Source organism: Columba livia, chromosome 19, assembly GCF_036013475.1.
Source record: "Columba livia isolate bColLiv1 breed racing homer chromosome 19, bColLiv1.pat.W.v2, whole genome shotgun sequence".
Classification (NCBI taxonomy): domain Eukaryota; kingdom Metazoa; phylum Chordata; class Aves; order Columbiformes; family Columbidae; genus Columba; species Columba livia.
In genome coordinates, this window is record NC_088620.1 from 575,784 (window position 1) to 591,135 (window position 15,352).

The 15,352-nt window shown below is 57.0% G+C and overlaps 1 protein-coding gene and 1 long non-coding RNA gene across 8 annotated transcripts in view; both read right to left on the reverse strand.

Moving 5' to 3' along the window:
- MVB12B (multivesicular body subunit 12B) overlaps window positions 1-14,905 on the reverse strand; it is a 58,298-nt gene extending 43,393 nt beyond the window's left edge. Inside the window, exons 1-5 of one of the 7 annotated variants that reach the window (XM_065035342.1) lie at window positions 14,887-14,905; window positions 9,590-9,675; window positions 8,418-8,540; window positions 4,441-4,548; window positions 2,050-2,146 (exon numbers count right to left, since the gene is read on the reverse strand). In XM_065035342.1, coding sequence (XP_064891414.1) covers window positions 2,050-2,146; window positions 4,441-4,548; window positions 8,418-8,528 — 316 coding nt within the window. In that variant the 5' untranslated portion in view covers window positions 8,529-8,540; window positions 9,590-9,675; window positions 14,887-14,905. Of the gene's footprint in view, window positions 1-2,049; window positions 2,147-4,440; window positions 4,549-8,417; window positions 8,541-9,589; window positions 9,676-10,305; window positions 14,203-14,245; window positions 14,555-14,641; window positions 14,763-14,886 lie in introns of those variants that run through there. The other 6 variants (XM_065035343.1, XM_065035339.1, XM_065035340.1 and 3 more) reach the window with 6 other exon arrangements.
- LOC135575826 (uncharacterized) lies at window positions 5,522-8,411 on the reverse strand. The gene is made up of 2 exons (XR_010467140.1): window positions 6,192-8,411; window positions 5,522-6,109 (listed from the first exon to the last, which is right to left on the reverse strand). It is a non-coding gene; the product is annotated as an uncharacterized LOC135575826 (long non-coding RNA).
- Window positions 14,906-15,352: the final 447 nt, after the last annotated feature.

Here is a 15,352-nt window from a genome sequence, read left to right on the forward strand (position 1 = left end):
CGGGTCGGTGGCGTGACCGGGCTGGCACCGGCACAGACACGGGTGTGCCGCGTGTGGGCGCCACGGCCGCGCTCCCGCAGAGCGCCGCCAGCAGCACGGCGAGCTGTCTGTTGTGAACGCGGCCACCTGAGAGACGCGACAGCAGCCTATTGATAAACTGAAAATCTAAAGTGCAGACACTGCATTAAAATCTGGAAACAACTACAAACAAGTGCCTGCAAAATAAAAACCCTTCAGTTTAATATGAATAAATATCCTCCAGCTTAAAAATATGCTCTCACTTCAACAGATGGCAAGCAGCCCTGTCTCTGCAGGCTCCTCCAGTTTGTAAAGCGCACCTTGGAGAAAGCAATCCATCCCGGCCTCGGGAATTTGCTGTCGCGGCGGCACCAATGAAGGCGCAGGCAGCGCGAGGTGTGTCACGCTGCGGCATCTGTGCACGCAGCTTTGCAGCCACAGCGCTGCTTTTTAAAGACGTTAAATACCTGTATCCCTGAGGTCTAGTCTTCTGCTCTGGAAAACTAGGGCTTTTATTTGAAATGCCTAACACCGATTTTAGGAGCCAAGGGTTTAAGGCTTCTGCATCTCAAAATTTTCTCAGAACGTAACAAGGAGAACCATATTTAATATATTTACTACAAGTCAACTGCCACTTACAGAAGAGCACAGTAACACGTATAACCACAAATTAAACTCTGAACAAAATCAATGCCTCTTATTTCACTTTCACAGTAAGTACAAAGCTGACTGTTTGCTTTTGTCTTTGGTCTCTTTCACACTTGGCTGGAGTCTGCAGTCTGCAGCAAACTTGGTTTAGGAGCTCGATTCATTAATTACACATGCTTAACCAGAGTTAATTTTAAGTAAACATATTATAAACACTCAATCGAAATGTGTTCATTCACACTAACGGGGGCAGGGATACGTACCACTTCATTAATACAGATGATGCCGCTGCTTTAAAGATTGTATGGGTCGCAATCCAATGCATTTGAAATTAATTACTAAGTCCCCTCCCACCTTTCCAGCAGGACTCCCACCGACACTCCAGCAGCACAGGGAGCGTCCAGCACTGCCAAGGGCGAGCAGGACACGCCGTGACCGTCCCCGCACCACGCGTGCCAGGGGTTGCCAGGGAAAGGGGTGACCCAGGGGAATGGGAAACGGGCTGCAGAGCTTCCCGCTTCCAATCGGACCAGCAGCGAGTGGAAAACCATCCTCGTCTGCTGCAGACCTGGATGGACTATTCCCTGCAGAGCAGGCTCATCCTGCTCCTGACCGGGCTGGATTTCAGTCCTGAGGAGCGCGGGCAGCTGCTCTCCAGCACAGCCGCACGGCCAGCACCAGCGGGCAGCGCCCCGCAGCCCCGCGTCCCGCAGCTCGGCCACTGTGCCTCCCAGGGCCTCATCCAGCCTCCCCGGGGGGCTCGTCCAGCCTCCCCGCGCTCTGAGCCCGAAGCGCTGCCACAAAGCAGAGCGCTGCGACCAGACCCAGCTCCAGCGAGTCTCAAGGGACCCGAATGCACCGTTTGGGAGCTGCTGGCTTAAACGCTGCAGCAAGGCCATTTTCCCTGGACATTCCACTTGTGCTTTTCCTCAGCAAGCACAAACACCCCCCATGAGCCCCACCACCTCCTGCCAGGCCACGGGCCTTTGTCTGCTCACAGAAGGAGGCGCAGAGCTGGCGTGCATGGAGCCAGCACCACGAGCACGCGCCCTTCCTTTCGGCACCCGTTTGTGAGCATCCCTCAGCACCACAGCTCTGCTCCCTGGGCCTAGTCCATCCTTGCAAAATGAAAGGACGAACTGCTCCTGCCCAGAGCTGCGCTGCTCTACAGGCAAGCGGGTGACAGTTGGGCAGCAGCATTAAGAAGCCTGAACAGTACAGGAAAACCAAAGGCTGTTCATGGCAGTCCCGAGCTGCCCCAACACGCGGGTGTAACCCCAGGGAGCAGCGGTGCTGAGGTGCACAGCCCCACGCCACCCCCCATGCAGGCACCGCCGCAGCGGCTGCTCAGAGCGCAGGACTGACAAACAGACACCAACTTACGAGTGTCGATGGTCTCCTGGATGGGGATGAAGCCCACCGGTAAAGTGTCCTTGATATCAATGAGCTTCATGTCAACCAAGACGTTGCCTAAATGACTCTTTGGAGAGAGAAAAGAAACAATTGACTATGACAACATCACCAAATTCAAACCCAGCTTTTCTCAGCCACTAAACCCCAAGATGTCTTGTCATTGTATTTGACCATCAGCTTCAGAAATGGTAAGGAGGTACCAAGCCAGCACTTGCAACTGTCGCCTCACATGATGATGGACTGGGAGATACCAGACAACCCGCAGCACCTGTGGACTTACACCTCATCCACCGCCGTATTTTTGGATCCTCGGAAGCACAACCAAATTCTTGCCTTTGGAAACACATCAGTTCCAAGAATTAACTCCACTAACTCAGCCACTAAGCAGGTCACCTTAGCTCTCACACACTCCACATCTACAGTAGCAACATGACACTTCTGTGACAGTAACAGCAGAAAGCATTACAGGAAGATAGTTCATGCAGACACAGCCAAAGTTATTACATGCATTAGCTAATTAGTACTGAATAGACGTGGTTCTAGCTCCAAACGCAGGCACACTCCAGAAGAGCGGGCCATTTGGAACGAAGAACTTCATTTGGAGTCCATATGAATTCTGAACTGATGCCTCGTCCTATTAATCAAGGCTTGAAGAGCTCAAAACGCAATTCAGAATGACAGCCTCCACAACTGTTTAGAGACCACATTTTCTTTGCAGTTCTCAAAGCCAGTATTGCTGCCAATAATCTGGACTCATGTATGGAAGAAAAGCACGCTTTTCTTACTCACAGCCTTTATAAACAGAAACACAATACAGAACAATTAAAATTTCATCCTAAGCCATCAAACCGTGTCTGTGTCTTTTACTGTTACTGGCTGTTCCATACGTCCTTTAGCTTTCATCCGGCAGAGCATTTCAGGTCCCTTGCCCACGTTCCGCCCGGTGCGGAGGCCTGGCCTTGGGAAACCGCCCATCGGCACGGCCGCGGTGTGCCAGGAGCACCGGCCCCTCGCCAGCACCACCGCAGAGGCGCTGCCCACAGACTGCGCTGGGAGCTGCGCCAGCAGCGCCGCGGCTGCCGCGCCACCGACACGGGGGCTTGCGCAGCCCGCACGCGGGACACGGCCGCTCGTGTCACGCCTCCCGTCGCACCCTTTGACTCACTCCTCGTCGACATGAGGAACGTACGTCCAAACCGCGCCGAGCAGGGCGTCCTGCCAAAGGCCCAACAGGCACTGGCCGAGGGTACTTACACTGTCTCTGGCAGCCGGCAGTTGCTGCTATCCTGCAATTATTTCTGACAACCTCACATTTAAGGTAGCCACAGATAAACTTAATACTCAAATCATCACAAATCCTTCTGTTCGATACCCTCCCTGCCTACTCTGGGGCTATTATTCCTGCTACTGCAGGATGAAAAGCACAATTATTGTCAATCCCCCGCAGGACACAGTATTTCCCATAGCTCTGGAGCTCTGTTTGAGCCTGAGGCCAGCAGGGAAGCGGAACGCAGGCGAAATGCGGGAACCCGGCAGCCCCGCTCTCCTGTCGGGACCCGCGGCGGCCTCTGCAGCCGCAGCGGCTCTTCTGCTCCCGTTGCTGCTGCAAGCGCAAGTACAAAATGGTATCTCATACCCTGAGAACTGAAGACACTGAACATCCAAAGGACGACAAAAAGCAGGATTACCCACTAGATGGAGTGCATTCATTGTAGAATTAAACAGTTCCTCAAAAAAGAGGAAGTTTTCACACCAGCCTGAACCAAAACCACTGAAAGGCACCAGGCTCTGGCTGTGCATGGTCTCTGCTCCACAGAAGATGTGCGCAGCAACTGCTCCAACCAGAAATCACTTATGCTTAAGAGCCATACTAGAAGATTACAAGAATATGGCAGCGTATGCACAACGTGGGCAAATTTTCAAGAAGCAGCACCGAAGACAACAAAGACAGAAATGCCAATCCTGCAGGAAAACATGCACGATGCCCCTGGGTTCAGAAACGAGCTTTTCCTCCGCCAGCACTGCCCGCAGCGTTTGCTGCTCTAGGTAATGAGTTAGAAGCTCACCGGGGTCAGGAGCACGCGGCGCGCGCTGCTGCAGCAGGAGCGCCGGCGTGACGGGGAGCTCACATGCACGCGCGCCCTTCGCTGCTGCGTTCATTGCAGATTTTGCCAGCTATTTCTTTCCATAAAGAACACAAACAAAATGCAAATACCTAGCTGCTGCCGTTTGCCTCCTGACTCACCCAAACTCAGTGAAATGCCTGCCTGAATTATAATTGGCTTCATAAAATGAATCATCTTATGGGTAAGAACATACCAGGCACAGATGCAAATCATGCAGATACCCAAACGGACTTACATTTTCTTTTGAAAATGATCTCGTGAAGCACAGGTATCGCGTGACCTTGGATTTAAATAGGCCATCTTTCCAGAGGTCAGCATCCAAGCCATCTGCTGTTTGTGCAACCTGGAAAGAAGAGGCAGAGGGGGAGAGGAGACACGTGAGCCAAGATAAAGTTAATATATGTGCAGTTCTTCCTCCTCAGACCTCTTCTAATTAACGGCAGCCCGAACTCTCACTGCATCTCATTAGTTTCTTCACAAGGTGCAGAGCAAAGAACTTCCAAGAGGAGGTATAAAAAGAAGTTCTAAAAATGCTGTCTCTGGGGAGTCTGCTGATTAAAGATGCTCCGAGAAAGGCCACCTAATGAGGAACGGTGACTTGGGCTACAGCCTCCAAACAGCAGTTTGGAACAGTCAGCATATCGAGGCACTCGTTACCAGCCGACACGCGCGGGCGCGCCGGGGCAGGCCGCGAGGAGGGCTCTGCGCAGACGGGCAGAGCAACTGCCCAATCTCAGCTTTATTTTCACAGAACAGCCATGGAGGAGTTCGGTCAGATCAGAGGCACACGCTGCACGGAGGGCGAAGGAAACGGACCCTCCACCCGAGAGGCGGGCACATTCCGAGCAGAACAGGAGCAGGTCTGACCTGCGGGCTGAGCGCGGAGCAGGCGCGAGGCAGCACCGCACCCAGCGCAAGGGCTCTGCTGTGCGGCAGCTCAGCACCCACCCGCTACAGGCTGGGAAGAGCCCTGGCCCCAAAAGGTTTGGTGTTGAATAAGAGAGAAGGCGGCAACCAGAAGGGCAGCAGAAATAAGACCACCCCACCGGACTAACACCCAACCGATGGCTCCCAACAGGAGATCCCCTGCAGCCCCGCTGAACTCTGCCTGCCGCCCCTCGGCCGGGCAAACCGCTGCCCTGCGGCTCCTCCAGCCTCCTCAGACTCAATTGACTCAACCTTGGCCCTGGAGCAGCCTGATAACAAAGCGCTGACATTTGTTGTTCCTGTTCGCACCCATGTTTTGTTGAGCAGAGACTGCACAGGGTGCAGGAAGCAAGAGATGTGTGCTGACACGACCCTCCAATTATCCAAAGTGCAGGAGAGAAAAGCGTGTTTATTGTCTGATCAGCAAAGGGAGCAAAGTGCATTGGCCGGTCTTCGTGTTTCATCAACTGCTGTTTGCAAGCCCCTGCTCCACTCGACCCCCTGTATGATACACAGTTTTGTGGCCAAGCTTCTGCAAAGAAACACGCACCATTTTTAAATAGTAACATTTTCAAACAGGATTTGGTGGGCAGCCAGGCTGGCCCGACAGCCAGCGGGGCAGCGCGGGGGCCGGTGCCGCTGGCAGCTGACGGCAGGAGCCAGCAGCGCCAGGCCTGGCACACAGCGCTGCCTCCTGGGGACACGGCCCTGCTGAGCAGCCATTCGGGCCCCTCTGATGTGTCCCCCGCACTGAGCTGCCTGTCCTGGCGGCACCAGGCACCCTCGGAGCTGCACGGGACGTGACCAGCAGAGCAAAAAGCAGCCAGTGGCAAGAGCTTGGCATCCCCGGGCCCCACAGGAATGCCAGCAAAACCATTCCTGCTTCTGCCAAAATGCAACCGTCACAGGCAACGTCCTCAGCAATTAGCCCTGAGTGCTCTGCCTCCGCATCATCCTGCTGAAGACTTCTTCCAAGCCTGGAGAACGTAAGCATGCATTAACTTGTCGGAAAATTCACAAGGAAAGAAAACAGAGCAATACAAACAGGAAACTTCTTACATCATCTGCTAGGCTCCTGCAGGCAGGGAGGATCCCACCACCTCTGGCGGCAGAGCGGTGCCCAAGCAGTGCAGCTCCGCGACGGCAGCGTGCCCTCGGCGCGGCAGCGCGGGAAGGGAGCCGGCCTGAGCAGCTGCAGCAGAGCTGCCGGCACCGCGCGGTCCAGCTCACCACATCCTGCGCTTGGCCAAGAGCAATGTGCGCGACGGAGGACACAGCACCCAGCATGGGGCACCCAGCACCCCAGGCACAAGGAATGGTCCTTCTCATGGAGCTGGGGGAAGACACTCCTTGAGTACGTGCTACAAAGAGATGGACTTGATGGAGTGACACCCAGTAAGGAAGGTGTCCCCCAGCCCAGCCCTCCAAGCGCGGGGTGATCTCCCCACTGCCCAGCAGTCAGCACAGTTACTGCTACCACACACAGGCCTTTGGCAAACGGGGCCCCCAAACCGCTGGCCCCACGGGAGGGTCTGCCCCACTGAAGCTGTGCAGGGCGGCCCTGGCAGAGCAGCACCTGGGTCTCTCGCCCCGGAGCAAAGCTGCAGCTGGAGCGGGCCTTCAGTCTGCAGCAGGAGCTGCGCAGGAACCACACCTCTCCCACCCCCGCTCCCGCCTCCCACCTCTCCTCCTTTCCTCCCCACCCACACACTCAGTCCTGCCAGTTTGAGCGGATTGTCAGGAATCTAAGTTCAGACACAGTCTGTACACTTTGGCAAAACCAAGTCCTTGGTGTGCCACTGTCTGGCGGGTTTGGGCACCAGGACATGCTGCCACATCGGGCGGCAGCCAGAGCAGCCCCGTTGCAGCGGGTGCTGCACGGTGGGAAGGACACGGCACCCGGCAGAGCCAGACCGTGGGTCTGCCGCACGGGAGGCTGGAGGAGCAGGCGTGTGGGAGCCACGCTCAAGGTCCAGCGCTGCAGACCGCAGGCACGTCCCCACGGCCAGACGGCTGGTCCCAGGGCCAGACCAGAGCTGCCTGTCGACAGAGGGAGGCAGCAGAAGCAGAGGAAAGGCGGCCTCCTCCGCGTGCCCCCTAGGAGAGAGCGACCCACATTCACAAGCATTATTACAACCCCACTGTAATTGGATTAAGCCGCAGGAAGACTCTTTTATCTTGTTTAGTTTAAACTGCGTTAGTGCTGAAGCTCCCTATTAAACCACAGACAGGCTATCTAGGGTGAGCGCTCTCTCTGCCCAGTCATTTAGGCAGAATGCAATTCTGTTATCACAACTCTCACATTGTCCCGTGCTCCTTTATCAGGGCAAGCAGCTAATTACACAGCCTGGCTCACACAGGTAATCAGCACTCAGAAAAATGCCATAAATGCAAAAACCTTCCAGGTCTTTAAGGAGCCTTTTCACAGTTTCCTCGCTCGTGCCCTCACTTCAGCCTGATCCATTTTCTCCCTTCTCACACTGAGCAGGGTGAGCAACAATCCAGAGTACAAGATGTGAGCAAAGCCTCAAGACAGCTAGTTTCCATTCCTGACATAGAAAGGTGAGCAGATGGACTACGAGCCAAGTATTTCCACACAGAGCTCTGCAAGCCCAGTATTTTATGACATTTCACTGTTTGGGACACTAATCTATGGGGGGGAAAAGTCACGTTGTTGGTTACACAGCAACCAAGCCACGGAACAAGCAGCTGTTAAACAGTGAGCTCCCCTCATCCACTCACGTGCCTGTCCCTGCCGGCCCAGCTGCTGGCCAGCCTCCTGACAACCTTAGTTCAGACCTTCGTGTTCTGTCCATCAAAATCACCCTTGCAATTTCAGCTGGATGTGAAACTCTTGCTTCCCATTCTGGAGCTTCTCATCATCATCGTGCAGTGCTGATATGTGGGATTAAACAGCTGATGTGGGATCCATTTATGCAGAGATATAATTTGTGCAATACTTAGGACTCCTTCAGGATGGATGTTACTAGGATTATTAAATTTGCATGCCACAGTGGCCAGCTGTTTCTCCAAACCCCTCCTCCAGGTAATTAGGCTCCTCCGGAGTGGCACAGATGAAGTAGCGTGACTGCACCCACAGACCTCCGCTGAGGGAAAGCACTAAGTGCTGTAGGCTGAGAGGTGGGTGGCTGGATATCAAATTACTTCTTAAAGCCCATGTCTAAGGCAAGCCCTCTCTGGAAGAAATGCTGTTCCCAGCAAAGTAAAGCCTCATTAGCACAGAACCAAAGCATTAGCCGCGGAGGCTGAAACAGCTCTACTTACTACATCATAACCTGTCGGTGCTCGGTTCCGGGACGCAAGCACACCGACACCTGTGATGGGGTCCATGGGCACGTCGGGCAGGGCATCGGAGAGGTCCCGCACTTCAGGCATTATGGACTGATCCTGGAAGAAAGGAGCGGAATTAAAGGGCTGCTCAGCTGCGCAGCCCAGCAGCAGACAGAGCAGGGAGAGCCCGCATGCATGCCACAGCGCCTGTGCTGACACACCACGGACTGCCAGGTTAAACACAGGATTAGGCCAGACACACCTTCTGCACTTTCATTTGCTTCTGATAAGAAGGTGCATTTGTGCAATGCCCAATACGTTTGGAATTTAGGCAAGCAGCCTCCTCTGAGATTAATTTTGTTGCTTCCAGGGTACTTAGCATGGACTGGTCGCCATCTAGCAATGATGGGAAAACCCAGGCTCATTCCCTTCCCTCCCACAGAGCAAATCTCACCCCTGCGTCAGGCTGGCTGAAGCAGCTCTGCCATTTTAAGCAGCAGGAAATCTGCTCCCAGGGGCTTCACTGGGAGGCTCCCCGTCCATTACGGGTGTTAGACACGCCGGGGGTGCCCCTGCGAGTCTTTGGTCTCATCACACCCTCCCAAACCAGACCATTTTCATGTAGCAGCACAGATGTATCTGGCGCCGTATGCAAAATCGCACTTGCTGCAGAGCCTCAACACCAGGGCAACACAGATGAAACAGCACAGGACGGTCTGATGCAAAGCAGACAGAGGCCTTGAAGAGGCCCGAGCATCTTCCAGGAGAAGGGAGACATCACCGCGTACTTCAGGGAGGGAGATATGCAAAGGGGACAGAAGCGGGTAAGACGAACCAATTCCAGAGAGATGCTGTTGCAGGAAGCAGGAGAAGAGGACAAGAGAGCTGCTGACACAACTGCTGAGGAGGACGGGAAAGGTGGCACTGCCTCAGGTGCCACTCCTGCAGAGGCAGCCAGTCAGGGCAAGTCTTCTCCGGCTTTCAGGCAGGAATGCCCCAGGAAACCTCCCCCACGCACCCCCAGATAAAAGAGCAGTGCTTTGTGTAAACAAGCGCCACTGCGGCAGAGCCAGACAAGCGGTGAACCAGAGCTTCTGAATCCAATTCCCTCCTCAGAGCAATTAAACCCCAGCATTTTGAGGCCGTGTAGACGGCTGGTTACTTACTGCTTCTAGAAAAGGCAGAGGTGAGTGCTGGTGCCAGTGGGACCTGGGTTTACACTTCACAATGCCCAGTCTGAGCAAACATCGTGCTGCAGGCAATAAAAAAGAGCAAGTCTGGGCCCTATGTAAATAATAATAATGTCATACCAACAACCAGGCTACCTGAGGAGTCTAACGTAACAGAAACCAGTGAACAGCAATGGTGAAAACACTATTGCCAGCGAACCTAGCCTGGGAGAGGTTTCTGCTTCGGCACCTAGACAAGTACCCAGCACGCACAGAGCAAAGCGGACCCGCTCAGCTCCCTGCGCACAGGGCACAGCGGACCCGCTCAGCTCCCTGCGCACAGGGCACAGCGGGCCCGCTCAGCTCCCTGCGCACAGGGCACAGCGGGCCCGCTCAGCTCCCTGCGCACAGGGCACAGCGGGCCCGCTCAGCTCCCTGCGCAGTCCAAGCCTCCAAAGCACGACCAGACGTGCAGCCTGAGCCACAGGGCTCCCTGTCCCGTCCCATCCCAGGGGCTCCCTGTGCTCAGGGCAGGCAGGGGTGAGGACCGTGCCGCAGGAACGCCGGTGGCCCCGGCTCAGCCCCGACAAACCCCACACTGCTGCCTGCGCTGCTCCACCGGCTCAGCCAGATGCCTTGCAAATAATCCAGAACCTGCTGCCTGAAACGCACAGTACCCAGCAAACACAACGTGAATTCAACAAAGAACTTACAATCTGTTCTTCATACAGATGCATGTTTTCTGAAACTTTTCCAAGTCACTCTTGATAATGTGATGACTTGTTATTACACATCGGGAGGAGCTGGGAGATAATTAATGCTGATATGAGCTTCTCTTAGGCTATTTTGAACTGAAATCCAGGTAAGTGGCAATACTCCCCAGCACGCTGAGAACACAGCACTGCGGGTTCCAGCACAGCTGCGCCGTGGGGGAGCAGATCCGCTCCCTTGGCACCTCCAACAAACCCACCCCGACACCTCGGGGGTGCCCCTCGCAGGCCTGGGAGAGCCCGGGCAGGCAGGAGCCCCTGGCGCTCCCTCCTGTGCTGCAGCACTGATGGCAGGGACAGGGCTGACACGGGCCAGGGACCTGCTGCCGAATGCTGCCCCAGCAGGGACCCCAGGCCACAGCAGGGCTGTCCTGGAGAGGGCAAGGACAACGCTGGAGGGCTCTGGCACCACAGCGGGAGCGGGGACAGCGCCCCTACCCCCAGCGAGTGCCGCTGGGCAGACCCCCGGCCCGATGGCACCTGTCCTTGGTGGGAGGAGAAGGGCACCTTTGTCAGAGCACGGCAGGGGGAGGGGAAGCGCCATCAATCCTGGCTTTGTGCCGGCTCGCACAAAGCCCCTCTATGGCAGCAGCGGCTGAGCACGGAGAGCGGGCCTTCCGCCTCGAGAGGGCGGGCGGCGGAAGCTGCGGGTGAGACGCCATGCGGCACAGGGCCCGTAGCGGCACCCCGCCGCAGCAAGGGCCGAGCTGAGCTCCCCACGCCGCCACCGCTGCGCAGCGCCCGGCCAGACGGGCACCTTCCTCCTCCTCAGCCAGCAGCCCATGCTCACAGCTGGGGAAGACAGGCGGGCAGAGCCTCTGCCCAGGAAACAAAGCTCTGGGTCTGCGGATAGCACGGTGCTCCCTGCTCGGGCTCCGCAGCCGCGGGGCTGGGCCTGTGCCTGGCACGGCAGCACCGCAGCATGGCGGCACCGCAGCATCAGGAGCCTGTGGGCGGGCTCTGCCGCACCACACCAGCTTCCCGCTGTGCGGGTGGCATCAAGGACTCATCTGGAACAGATACAGGGCAGCACCCATTGGTCTGCACACTCGGATAAATGTTTTTCTGAACTCTGCACAGGTCAGAGGGGAGTCTCTGGCCGGGTAATTGTGCAGACGATTAGTTACCTTCCACTTCTCCCCTAGGGCATCTGCAAAGTTTGGTTTCTTTTCCATCATGCCTTTGAACTTAAAAACAAAATACAAACAGTGAAAGAACAGATTAAATTAAGGAGCAGGATTCTATAAATACTCTGATTAGACAGCTTGTTATTTTAACGAAGCTCTCTTTAAACAATGAGAGCTTGACCTGTACGCCCACCTAACATCACAGTGGCTGAGAACTCAAACCAGCTGACCGGGAGACACCTTTCAACATCCTGCGCTGAGCTGCATTTGCCAAGCTCTACCGAAGGGCTCCCGCTGTTCCACCCGCTGCAGGGTTATTCTGGGAACGGCCCAAAACAACCAGAAGAACATTTTTCCCATTAGCTGGGAGCATGCTCGCTGGAGGCCGTTCTCAGCTGCAGGACCACATCCAGCCCCCGGCAGGCCCAGGCGGCCAGGGGAGGCCGGACACCCGCCTGGGGCAGAGAGAAGCTTCCACACGTCACGGAGCTGCTTGGACAAGGCCGGCGGGGAAAGGATGTGCCACCACCAGGGAAAGCCACCGCGCGTCCTGCCCGCACCAGACCCCGCTGCACACGACACACAGAACCGGCTCCTGGCACGCGGCCACTTTCCTGCTGCCTTCACTGGCCGTTTCAAGTGTTCCACTGAGATGACTGACCACACACACTGCTGAGCTTTGGCTGGGACACGTATTAGCAAAGGAACGCATTTTCAGAAAATAATGTATTATTGTGAGTTTATAGAGTATTTTTCCCTCTTGGTGTTCCTTTTCAACATGTCAGGCAAGTTCAAAAGCTGGTGGGTACATGACCAGATCAGGCCTGGTGATGTACTTGCTACAGAAGCATCACGCTGCCATCAAAGTGGCTCAAGTTCTGAAGTTAAATAGCAAGGGACCTGGAGAGAGAATGGTCTTATTGTTTCTTCCTTCAACTACAAGCCCTGCACTTTGACACTGACTTGCTCTTCCCACCGGCAGAAAAGCATAAGCTAAGGCAAAACTAGAAAAAAATTATCAACTACCTTACTGAGTTCCTTCACTCCACAGGAAATAATCCCATCAAACCGAAGCAGACACGCTGCTAAAACCCCCGCTTGCACGCCCAGGTCATCGCTGCACCGTTTTGAAAAGGCGCTGGGTACTGCTGGCACAACGCGAGTTGAAGTCACACTGCCGTTCTCCACACGCCTGGTCCTCCCAGCGCCCCCGGGAACACGGCACGGCCCCAGCCAGCCGCCTATTTCTGTTCATGGAATAGGACACAGTTTCAATCAGAAAAACAGGAGACCGTGGCGGGCACAGGGTCAGAGGCCTGGAGGCCTCCATCACGAGCAGGCACAATTTCAGTTTCATTTTCCACCCCAAACGAAGGCACGTCTGGAATCACCCCCGCACCCAGGCTCCCACCTTCAAGACAGCTGCAAGATCTCTACAGTTTGTGACTTAGCTGCGTGGAAACAGGAACTTCAGTCAGGGAATGAGCAAAACTGAACCTTCTGTTGCTTCACAGCACTTCTAACTATGGACACGCATTTGAGAAGAGTGTCCTATTTCAAACCAAAATAGGTTTCCATACACAGACAACCTTGCACCAGGGCAGCAACATTTAAATGACATTCAGTTCAGTTATTTCTATCTTGGCACATGTATGAACAAATCCCGGGGGGCTACGGGAACCCTTAAGCCTGGGATTCACTTTGTCAGAGCAGTATGCGCTGCAAGACTGAGGTGGTGTGCGTTTTATTTCACACCTCCAGAAGCTCAAGCTAAGTCTTCATCCCAGTATCCTGAGAAAATCCAGCGAGTAAAGTTATCTCAGCAAAAAACTACAGCAATGACACTGCCAACCTGCCAACCACACAACATGCAGGATCTACTAAGCATGCATCAGCATGTTCTCACTCAGTGAAAACACAACACAAGATGGAGAAAGCCCAGTTTTAGCCAGACCAGCTGAGCACTTGCGGGACCCCGGCCTGTCTGTGCCGGCTGAAAGACCCTGCTCGCGTGACCGTGACCACGCTGGGAGCGTCCCCGCTCAGAGACCGCACAAAGGACGCTGAAGCTTGGAGGATCTCTGAGAACCTCTCCAGAAGCCACAGAGAAAGCTCACAAGCCTCGGTAATGCAAGAGATAAGGACACAAAACACAGCTCAGTATCACTGCTCCGGCCTGTGCTGTAAAGAGAGAGCCCGCATTACCACCTCCACATACACAGAAACCTGAGAACAGCTGAGAAAATGGGCGGTCAGGCAAACCCACACTGGGAGCATTTGCAGCAGCAGACACACAAAACGCAGGGGTTTTTGGTTATCTTCTCTAACCAGTCACTAATAAAATGTGCAGTAAACTCTCGAGCGAGTCAAGGTCACCAGGGCCTTGCCCCACCACCCATCACGGCCGCTGTGCCACTGGCCACCCGCCCCGCAGAGCCCTCCGATGCTCCGAGCAGCGCACCGGGACCGGCCCGGCCCGTCTCCCCGCGGCGCCCGGCACCGCCGACCCCGCCCGAGCCGGCTGCCCCGCCGGCCGCTCCGCCGCGCAGCCGGGCGCTCCGGGGCCCGGAGGGCTCCGTCCCGGTCCGCAGAGCCCCGGCCAGGCGAGCGCCCCCGCCCGCGGAGGGGCCGGGACGGGCGGCCGGGCCGGGCCCCGCTGTCGGACGCACCGCCCCCGCCGCGCAGCAGCCCCGAGCGGCCGCCGGGCCCGACCCCCGCCCGCGTCGGGGGCCGCGGCGGGTCCGGGGACACTTAACTGTTGCCCGGGCGCTGGGCGGCGGGTCGCGGCTCCCCCGTCGCAGGCAGAAGCAGCTCCTCATCGCCCGGCGGGGCCGGCGCGGCGCGGCCCGGCGGGAGGAGCGGCGGCGGCGGGGGAGCGGCCTGCGGGCCCGGGCGGAGCGGGGCGGGGAGCGGCGGGCAGGCCGCGGCCCGGCCCCGCACGGAGCCTCAGCCGGCGGGGCGCGTCGTGCCGGGCCCCGGGCAGCGGCGGGGCCGGGGCCGCAGCGGCGCAGCTCGGGCTCCCGCCGCCGCGCAGGCCCCCGCCGCTCCGCGCCCGGACCGCGGCGCGCAGGGCCCAGAGCCCGCCCCGCACCGGCCCCCGCGCCGCCCCGCGACCCCCTCGGCGCCGCTCCGACCCGTCCCCGGGCACTCACCGCGGCGGCCGCGCAGCGCTGCTCCCCCCGCCCGGGCCCGGCCCCGCGCCAAACCGGCCCCGCGGGCCCACCCGGCTCGGCCGCCCTGCCCCTCCCACGGCGGGCGCGCCCCGGGGCCCAGCGCCCCCCCAGCAGCCCGGGGCAGCGGGCTCGGCCTCGGGCGGCGTCCGCCGCGGGCGCGGTGCTCCTGCGAGCCTCACACCGCAAAAACTAAACTCCGTAGAGAAAACGATTCCTGTGCTGACCCCCCGGGTGGGGACTCCGCGGCCCCTGCTGCTGCTGCTGCTGCTGCTCTGCTGCGGCCCTCGGCCCTCTGGGAGATGGGCGATGCCAGCTGGAAAAGGAGCTGAGTAATTGTAATGGGGTCAATGGCACCGCGGTCTTCCTCCTGAAACCAACGACACCCAGGAGATGGGCAGCAGCTGCTGCGCACCGATGAAGGGCAAATTGTGTCCAGCAAACTGGTTTTCTTCCTGAGAAAAATAGTCCTTGGGGTTAGAGGATAAGCAGTTTTGGGAGCAACCTTGACTTCAGTAACATATTGGGTGCTCTCACCGTGGCCTGAAAAACAAACAAAGCAAATATGCTCCCGGGAGGTCAGGGACTGCCAGGCTGGTTGGGTAACGTGGAACCGTCGAGGGTCCTCAGCACGGGAGACATCCTGACCGGGGCTCGGCAGGGGTCTGCTCCGCTCACTGTTATCACGTGCCA